We start from the raw sequence: 9,476 nt of genomic DNA, 5'->3' as shown, positions 1-9,476 counted from the left end.
GTCATATTCATAGTTATGTACCACAAATTATTCATTGAAACCATGACAATTTACTGTTTACCATTTGGTAAAACTGTAAAACCCAACACAGAACTTCAAGTGACCCCCAGTATAGAATACATGTTTCTAGACACCCTGTAATCTCCCATTCTACCATAAATGAAATTTTCTCCCATATACCTAAACTATATACAAACACAAAATATACAGCCATTTTCACAGAAAATATCCATCCTTCCTTCCTCGAGCTTTGATGAGTTGATCTCCAAGTTCTGCTGCACATGAAACAGCAATATATACGATACGAACTGATTCACAGTATGGATAAATATTTGGAGAATTGATCCTCTTCTTGTTCAGTATCTTGCCAATGAAAATTTTTTCATATGTAGAAGCCTTCAATTGAGTTTTCATCACGCAAGATTAATCTAAACACCGATTTCTTCTTCCAAGAGAGGGACCTTGGCTTCAGAATTTGTAGATTCCAGATTGCTCTGACCATTACGATTAACACATTGTTCATCTTCATCTTCCCTGGTCTGCCCCCACATTATAGTAAAGTACCCTACTCCGATCACCACTGCTCCTAACACACTGCAACCATATTCTTCATTTAGTACAAAATTGATGTCTATAAAAGCATTCAAAGGATGCTGATTTGCCTTCCCTAATCATGTATGTATCGAGTAAATAGCTAGGAAAGTAAAGGGTTTTGTCTCTGCACGTCTTCCTTTGTTTTAAAATGAAAGATCAAAGCATACAAAAAAATTACCTTCCATAATGAAGATTATTGGCAGATAAGCTGACACCGAAAATGGTGGCGAAAACAATCCCAAATGGTTTGAACATTGGCACATAATGTGTGCCCTTCATGTTCATGCACCAATTGTGAACACGGCTTCGAACTAGACCCCCAAAACATGCCTACAGCATACATACAGATAACCTTAATATGTGCTAACTGGTATATTTGTGTTAAACAATGTAGTTAATGTGCTTGCTAAGTTACTTACTGTTAAAACAATGAGAAGGAGATCCATGTTGAGCTTTATTTTCCAAGCACTTAGGCTTCTTTCTATGAATAAAGAGAATATTACACACTGGATAGTCCCAAGCAAGCTATAATATGATACCACTTCCATTACTTCTACTGCCGGATATAATTTCATAGTTCCCATCTGATAAACCATATAAAAAGAACAGAATAGGTACTTCAATGAAGATTTAAAAGGGAATGTTATTTGGGAGAGAATAAATTGAACTACCTGAATGATGTTCCATACTGAGACAGATACAGAAGCTCCTGCCAATAAAATTCCACCCAGAACCCAATGTTCTGTTGCTGCTGAGGAGAAGACCAAATATTGTCCTGCTTTCTGAAATAAGACCAAGTATGAAGAAGAGGACAAAACTGCAGATGGTCTTATATATGGACCCTTGTAGAGTTCAACTACTATTGCCCCCATGATTGATATTATAGTGCCAATCACTTTGGCTTGGAAGCTTGAGCTTCTCCAATCTGTTTTTGTCCTCCTGAAAATTACAGATTTGCAGTACTATAGGTTATATTATTGTATAGATGAAAATGAAGTCACTGAATAGATGAAAGTTTGTAGTAGTTGGGGACAAAAATGAAGTAATTAACTAACCTGAGAATGATAGAGAGCAAGAAAGAAAAAGTAGGTAGCATTAGGCCCATGGCACACACTAGAATTGGAGAACTGTAACTCAAGCCAAGAAATGCAAGGTTTTGAGATACTGCTATGCTACAAAACAAAACAGAAACAACTATGAATCACCAAACTATATAGAAAAAAAAATGACCTTTGGTGACAAATGACAATGACCAAAAAATTAGACTAATGTGTTGGTTCTACAACCTTGCCCTTCAACTCATAGAATACTAGGGCCACCAGCATACCTGAATATTCTAAGCTTGGTTGGTTATGGTCAACTAAAGAATCCATGGATTCAGCCATGGAGTTTTGTGTACTGTATATGAGCAAATATACGTGTTAGATGAAAAGAAAGAAAGTACAAACCCTGTAAAACCCAAGAGGAAGCATCGAATGAAGAGACCAGAGGAGAAGAGTGATTGTTGTGTAGAACTTCTACTTCTGCATAGTTATTCAAACCAAGATGTTACGAGTAATGAAAAGCTGAGAGCGGAAAGAGGGAGAGATCAGAACCTATACCTGCAGTGAAAGACGAAAGTATAGAGGAGGAGGATGATGGAGGATAGAGCATGAGTATAAACAACAAACACAAAAGGGCTCATGTCATAATCTGTCATGGCAGTTTTAGCCCAGATTGTTAACACAATCGTACAACCTTCCATAACCACCATCACCGAAAACGGCAACATTTCCATAAGCTTAACACTGCTCATGATCATCCCCATCATCATTCTTCAGTTGTTTTGTCTTTTAAGTTTACATGAATATATACACACGTATTTAACCACCTGGCAAGCTTAAATATAGAGTTCTAAACTTCTAATCAACCAGAGACTTGTTGGGTGTTGTAGACTCGTAAATTCGTAATATATATATGGAAGGGATGATGGGAGGGGTGTAACCCTTCATGAAGTGGTGAAGCTGAGAAGTTGCTACTCGGATGTTCATGCTTTGCATTATTATTTCTTTGCAAAATGAAAATGAAAGGCAGACCAGAGAGACGTGGGATGCGACAAAGTCACTAGGGTTTCTTCTGCTTATTAGTTTCCTAATTATACTTGGATGAGATTCATCTCAGTTTTGGTTGGTCTGGTTTTTAGTGTTGGAAGTAGAAATCTAATTTAATATATTCTGAGATTTTTATGATGAAAATCAGTGACTTCATAGTTAGGGAGTCATGAAGCTATAAAGTTTATGAAAGGTCTAGTGTTGTAAATTGCAATAGTAATGCTCGAGTTATATGTAGGCCAATATAAACAGGCGAGTCCAATCTGAGTCACATTTGTAAGCATAAGGAGAAGAGGATCTCTTGGGCCGAGTCATAATCCTGAGCTGATTTTTTATTCCAGAATAGAAGTCTCTGATTGAATCTGCAGGACCATTGCACAGATTGACCTCTCCTGATAATGGTTTGATGACAATCTTAAGCTCAAAAGCAATATAATGACATATTTCAATTGATTAAGTACTGCACAAGTCAACATATATGCTTTACAATTGTACAGAGGAAAAATATGTTCTTCAAGAACTTTGTCCCTTATCCTTCTTCTCTACTCTTATGACTTATTTGTGTACTATTGAGTATTAATTTACTTACGAATACAACTGATGAAGGAGATCATACATCTGGATTCTGAACCCGAGAGCAAGAGTAGGTTTCACTTCCAAACCAGAGTAGCTTTCCACATAACTGTTGCTCTCATGACAGCTTTGGTGTTTGACCCTGGAAACTCATGCTGATATCCTTGATCATGCTCCCCATGTTCATAAATATCCTCATGCCTATACATGACTCGACTGCTGGATAATGCAGAAAAAAATTTCCAATTAAGATAGAACTACCAGATCATTGACAATTAAATTATAACTACCAGTTCCTTCTCAAATTGTCTACAAATCATACAGGACCCTTGTACATCGAAAGGCTGATTCAATGGCGAGGCAATAAAGTTGTCTCCTCATGAAATGAGGCGGCAAATAAGTTTAAGGCGACAACTTACATTGACCTTTTAAGATGAGAACTCTCCCTTAGACTTATCTAAATTATACAGAGAAAAAATATATATTTGTTATAGTATTTTGGAAAACCATGCTTCTCATGATGATACACAATATCGTTAAACTTGCAATTATTCTCAGTAAATCTGAGAATAAGGGAAGAAAAAGGAACTATTGGTGCCGAATGATTGACCTCAGTTGGACTATAACAAATGGTTAGGCCCAAGTTCCCTGCATTACTGCCATTTCTTATTCTCATTAATGGGCCAGAACAAAATAATTCCCACAATAACATATATCTACCAATCTTTCAGAATGGTGGAAAGAGTAGCATTAATGAACCAAAATAAAAAATAAAAAAAATAAAAACCATTTGTTGGCAGAACAGAACTTACGGTGTATATGCTGTAAGAATTTCTAGATTTCGTCAATAATGTTATGCAGTAATGGAACCCGCTGTTTCTTTGATGTCAAACTCCCAGCCCCTGCTTCATCATTCATCTTCTCCTCATTGGCTTTGCCCCATATCACAGAGTAAAATCCAGTGACAATTACACTTGCTCCTATCAAACTGCAGTATTCAGAAAATGCAAACTATGATGCTAAAATAACCTTATTATTTTTTCAACATGAACAAATTTGATTCCTCTTAAAGAAGAACATTTAAACATGGTAGTAAAGCCAAAACACAGAAGTGATATGAACCCTACCTTCCAAGGTAGAAAGTATCACCCAAGAAGATAACACCAATGGCAACTGCAACTACAATCCCCAGAGGCTTGAACATAGATACGAAAACTGGCCCTGTCCTGTTAAGACACCACGTAGATACACCAACCTGGAACGCTGATCCAAAAACTCCCTGCAATAGTGTCACTGAAAGTTTGAGTAAGTTTGGAAGTAAGCAATATATAGTAGTCAATTTAGGTTATCTACTTACCGAGTATAGAACAGCAAAGAACCTTAATCTAGAGTTTAAGGCCCAAGCACTTAAGTCTCTCTCCACAAACCACAACACCACTACAGATTGAATAGCCACAAAGAAGCAATAGTAAAAGACTATAATGAGCTCTGCTGGGTATTTTTTTAGTACTGATGCCTGAAATACAGATAAGGTATTGTAAATAATCATAATTCTCTGACTTCTGCAGTTTCATGAAGATGGCAAATTTTACAAATTTCACCTGTATGATAAGCCATGCTGCGGCCACCACACAATGCAACCCAAGAAGCATTCCTCCAATGACCCAATTCGACTGTGGCAAGAAAAGTTGATTGTGAGACAACATATCAACTGAGGCTGTCATCAAAAGTGGGGGTCCCTTGTAAAGAGTCACAATGAAAGCCCCAGATATTGAAACTATTGTTCCCAAGGTTTTAGCTAGGGTACTGCAGCTTCTCCCATCAATTTTTTCCATTCTGAAATCACCCAGTTGAATAATTTAGAATTGGGTGACTGTGCAAGTGATTCGAAATTGATTTGCACAACTCTTATCTGGAATGTGAGAGCTCATCAGCATACTACGATAAAACAATACAACTGAACTGTTTCATAGTTACACTAGTACTTCTACACAAACCTCTTAGAGCATACTATCCGAAATGCCATGCATACAACACACTACGATAACCAAATCTTCCATAAAACTAATCTAAAACACATTAACAAGATAATGATCACACTCCAAAACAAGGAAAAACCCAAAAACTAATCTAATTCCAATGTAGGCTCAATTTTCCTAATAGAATCAAAAAACAAGCTACAATATTTTACATCAAAGACATAAGAGGAGGGATAAACCTGAATATAACAGCAAGTACAAAAGTGAAAGCTGGAATTAGGTTGAGCATAGCCGTGCCAAGAGTAGGAGAGCTGTAGTTAATCCCAGCATACCCAATTAACTGAGCCATAAACCTGTAAACACACATTTCAATCAAACCCACCAAACACAATCCAGTGAATCCACACCAACCCCAAAAAGCTGCAATCTTTGATTGAATTCCCTATCTAAATTCCATCAAAAACGTAAATATATACTTACCCAAGTAAACCCAGCAAGAAGAACCAACAGAGAATAGAGAAAGTGATCGGAGGCCGCTCTGTTGATCTACCAAGAGCACAAAAACAAAGAAAGGAATCAACTTTACAACATTGCTGCCCATAAATTCAATCCAAATTGCTTCAATGTTTACCTGTGAAAGAGTAGAGAAGTTGGGAGAAGAACAAAGGCGGCAAGAGCATTGGAGTAGCAGACAAAGATGAGCATGTTCATGCCAGTAGACATGGCTGCTTTGCTTACTATCATTAACCCAGCTTGGGCACACTCAGCTAGCACCATCCCCACTATTGGTAGTGCTGCAATCTTAGCCATAATAATCTCTCTCTTTTCTTCTTCTCTGAAATTCTAGAGCTGCAGAGAGTTTGGTATCTGACACAAGAAGTGAGCTTGGTTCGTAGCATAGAGTTCTAAGTCAAACTATGTTGAGGGTCAAACACAGAGAGCTCGAATCATTGTTTTTGTGTATATTTAAATAGTGGACCCCACTGTCCGCTAAGGCCCGCGCCACGTCGACCGCCTAGCCGCGTGTCGTTTCCGCTGGCAGGAGGAAATATTTTTCTTTTAATGAAATGGTGGACCCCTCCAGCCCGTTTAGGCCCACGTGACCTGGCTCCGCCTAGGCCCATCTTGTATCTGCCTAGCCCGCAAAAAAGAAAAATCTTTCAAAAATGAATTGGGCTTTAGCCCACTTAAGACCTAAACCGTTGGCTGCCTATCAAGTATCATAGTATCAACAAGGATTGCTGCACTTAAGGTCCACCATGATCGGTCGTGAAGTTCTGAGTGAGATTGCTGCACAGACCTCCGATCGCGATCTCTCCGGCCTTCTTCTTTATTCCAACACCGTCGGGGGAGGTCTGGGATCACGCTGGGGAGAAGAAACGGCTTCGCCGGCGCTGGAATGGTGGAGAAACGGCGAAAATCTGTACGGAAAACCCGTACGGACGTCCGCACCTGATAATCCTTGATAGTGTCAACACGTTTAACGAACAATGCTCAGTTTTTGACCCAAAAAAAAACCAATGCTCAGTCTTTTTAAATTCCGAATTTTTCATTTTATAGTAATATTACTTACAAAAATCCAAGCTAATTACTAATACTATTCAGCAAGAATTTTTTGCATTGACAAACCCAAAATATGAGCATTAGCTATGTCTCCGAGCGCAGAAGAGATAACCATCCAGATACTTTTGCTTAGTTCTCCTCTCAGAATCGGTTCTTAATACAATCATATAGTTCTTATCAGTAAATACGTACCACGTTCACAACCTTTACTAACTAGGGTAGGCGTGCGTGGTAACAATATATACCCTTTGCAGGAATTAGGTTCTGGTGCACAATGCAGCTTTTATTGACATTTACTTGATACCAAAATTCCGCAATCCCTGGCAATAATGTAATTGTCTACCCGGAAAATGCAAAAGAAACAGCTAGCAGCTAGCCAGACAAGAACATTAGGGTAGGTATTATTCGTAGGCAAACTTGAAAACGACACCAATGCATTAGGCTATCGATTTGGGAGCGAGGTCAAATACATCTTGCAACTTGTCACGCCTAGTGAATGTTCTAATATCATGTTAGACAACAATATTCGATATTGAAATAAGTCAATATAGAGTTTGCAACTTATGACGCGTAGTGAAGGTTTTAATATCATGTTAGACAACAATATTCGATATTAAAATAAGTCAATATAGTGTTTGTGCGTGTATATTAAGTTAACACTAATCGTATAACCTTGTTATTGTTCTTGAACATTTTTTATCGTAAACAAAGTTTTCTTTATCGTAAACAAAGTTTCCGGTTACGCGTTGGCTAATAAAGGACACGTTGATTTAGCACCGGCAAGCACTAGGAACTAGCAGAGGGGACGGAGAAGGACAACTCAGTCTTACTCTAACTCATTGGCTGAGAGTACCAAGTACATTTTCATCCTCTCGTTCCTTCTCCGACTGACTACCAATGATGCAGATAAAGAAACAAAAGCTTCCAAAGGAAAACCACAGATCGCGCAGAAGCAGTAGTACTGTTACGTTGCTACTACTGTACAACATATTTGAGGGTCCTAGCTTCTCTCTCTCCCGGCCCTCCCTCCCTCTCAATGCCTTTGAGATTTTGATAGTGGCATTTCACTGGATTTCCATTAATTTCACAACTTAAATGATGCTATTGTCTCTGAATCTCTGATCATAGTACTGTCTGCAATTTAAATAAACTAATTATGATCGAGTCTTCTAGAAATTAAAATGATCATTGACCCTGTAATATTATTGAAATACTATTTGGAGAGTGCTCGATTTCAAAATTGCAAATTGACTGTTACCTAACCACAACAGGGCCAGAAGCATAGACAATCTAGAATGAGGAGTGCAGTTGGGACTTGAAAGAATGTGGGATCACATACATGTTTTTTCTTCTTCTTCCTTCGGTTTCTTGGCCCACAAGGTTATCGGCCTTACAGGACATGCATATCCTTCCTCCGAATTGCACCTACCACAAGCTCAACATGTATCACATTTTTCTTTAAGTTTGATTAGTTAGTTTGATTCTTTTCCCTCTTTGGTGATAGACAGTTTTCTCATCTTTCAATCTTCTCCATCTCACGACTTCAAGGAAGGAAATCTCAACATTGAACCTGTTATTCATCAAGTCGATCTTATAACCGTTCAGCGAATCCAATCCGAATTTTGAACAATCAGGTCGGATTGGATTGCTAGTGTGGTTTTAGGGTCAGTATGTCGTACCAATAAACACCAAAATTCATATCCTCATATTCTTGTTCATGCTTAGAAAGTAGAGAACAAGGAGCGTCTCTGTTACAGCATGCGCTATGCCTTCATGTATGTTATGCCAACTGTAAAGAGAGACGGATAGCTTCAAATTTACTTCAATAATACCAACTGGCATGGTAATAAAAAGATTCCATACTCGATCTTGAGCAGCTTTAGTTTCTCTTGTTTCTTTTTACATGCATATATGTAATCTCTGGGTAAAATATCGAAGTGAGAAGAAGAAAAGGCAGACGAGGACTTGAGGAGGAGCACTTTCTGTGCGATCTGATCACCATGTCCCTATCTCACTTATCAGCTGCTGCTGCTGCTGCTTGCATATACCTTACCCACCATTACCAACCCCACAAAAATCTCAGTCACGTTGTCTTCAACTATAGAGCTTCAAATTTAAAGATGCCTTCCATTTCTCTATGATTGTTAGTCCTTTTCGGTCCTCTGTTATCTAAAGAAGCAAACACCATCCTTTTAACCCCACTCAAATGGATGCAATCATGGACACCCATGCAAATAGAGATCTCACTTCCCTTAGTTGGTCTACATAACCAATCCCCCAAATTAGTAGAGACTAACACGATCTAATTGCCAACCTAATTAACTACATGCCACGGACATATAATATGTTCTCATGCTTCCCCTATATACACAACGATCTATATATATCGATTGTCTCTCATCAACTTTCGTTGGAATATTCATTTACGTGCGAAAAAAATGTATAAAAAGTTAAAATAAACGCATACCGATCCGAGAAAATAAACAAGCGCAAATACTAGTTATGGCCGGTAACATATTTAATGAAAGGAAAAAATTCAGTTTACTACCCTGAACTTTAGGTCTAAAATCAGTTTGAAACCTCATCTTTTTTTTTAATCAGTTTGATACCTAATTTTCAAAATGACATCAATCTCGACCAAAATGACTAAAATAGCCCTGGTTAATCTTTTTACCCT

At 38.1% G+C, this 9,476-nt stretch overlaps 2 protein-coding genes across 2 annotated transcripts; both read right to left on the bottom strand.

Moving 5' to 3' along the window:
* Window positions 1–2,520, bottom strand: LOC101314845 (auxin-induced protein 5NG4-like). Its single transcript, XM_004297606.1, has 7 exons — window positions 2,196–2,520; window positions 2,043–2,117; window positions 1,650–1,766; window positions 1,266–1,533; window positions 1,014–1,178; window positions 773–924; window positions 1–594 (listed from the first exon to the last, which is right to left on the bottom strand). The coding sequence occupies exons 1-7, from the start codon at window positions 2,405–2,407 to the stop codon at window positions 429–431; spliced, it is 1,155 nt and encodes a 384-aa protein (XP_004297654.1). The 5' UTR covers window positions 2,408–2,520; the 3' UTR covers window positions 1–428.
* A 708-nt stretch (window positions 2,521–3,228) lies between these two features.
* LOC101314558 (auxin-induced protein 5NG4-like) lies at window positions 3,229–6,053 on the bottom strand. Its single transcript, XM_004297605.1, has 8 exons — window positions 5,868–6,053; window positions 5,717–5,782; window positions 5,476–5,589; window positions 4,859–5,093; window positions 4,615–4,773; window positions 4,385–4,536; window positions 4,070–4,245; window positions 3,229–3,476 (listed from the first exon to the last, which is right to left on the bottom strand). Exons 1-7 carry the CDS (start codon window positions 6,044–6,046, stop codon window positions 4,092–4,094), a joined length of 1,059 nt encoding a protein of 352 aa, XP_004297653.1. The 5' UTR covers window positions 6,047–6,053; the 3' UTR covers window positions 3,229–3,476; window positions 4,070–4,091.
* Window positions 6,054–9,476: the final 3,423 nt, after the last annotated feature.

Source organism: Fragaria vesca, linkage group LG4 (genome assembly GCF_000184155.1).
Source record: "Fragaria vesca subsp. vesca linkage group LG4, FraVesHawaii_1.0, whole genome shotgun sequence".
Lineage (NCBI taxonomy): Eukaryota > Viridiplantae > Streptophyta > Magnoliopsida > Rosales > Rosaceae > Fragaria > Fragaria vesca.
The sequence above is the reverse complement of the archived record's forward strand: the minus strand, read 5'-3'. Positions and strand labels throughout refer to the sequence as shown.

Bases quoted from the DNA above. Each gene is read 5' to 3' on its own strand.
- LOC101314845 (XM_004297606.1), bottom strand. From the start codon at position 2,407: ATGATGATGGGGATGATCATGAGCAGTGTTAAGCTTATGGAAATGTTG. The intron at 1,767-2,042 runs GTTTGTACTTTC...TTTGTTTTGTAG, and splicing joins TTCCTCTTGGGTTTTACAGG to CATAGCAGTATCTCAAAACC. The intron at 595-772 runs GTAATTTTTTTG...ATATGGTTGCAG, and splicing joins AATAATCTTCATTATGGAAG to TGTGTTAGGAGCAGTGGTGA.
- LOC101314558 (XM_004297605.1), bottom strand. From the start codon at position 6,046: ATGGCTAAGATTGCAGCACTACCAATAGTGGGGATGGTGCTAGCTGAG. The intron at 5,590-5,716 runs GTAAGTATATAT...GTGTGTTTACAG, and splicing joins TTCTTGCTGGGTTTACTTGG to GTTTATGGCTCAGTTAATTG. The intron at 4,774-4,858 runs GTGAAATTTGTA...TCTGTATTTCAG, and splicing joins CAGCATGGCTTATCATACAG to GCATCAGTACTAAAAAAATA.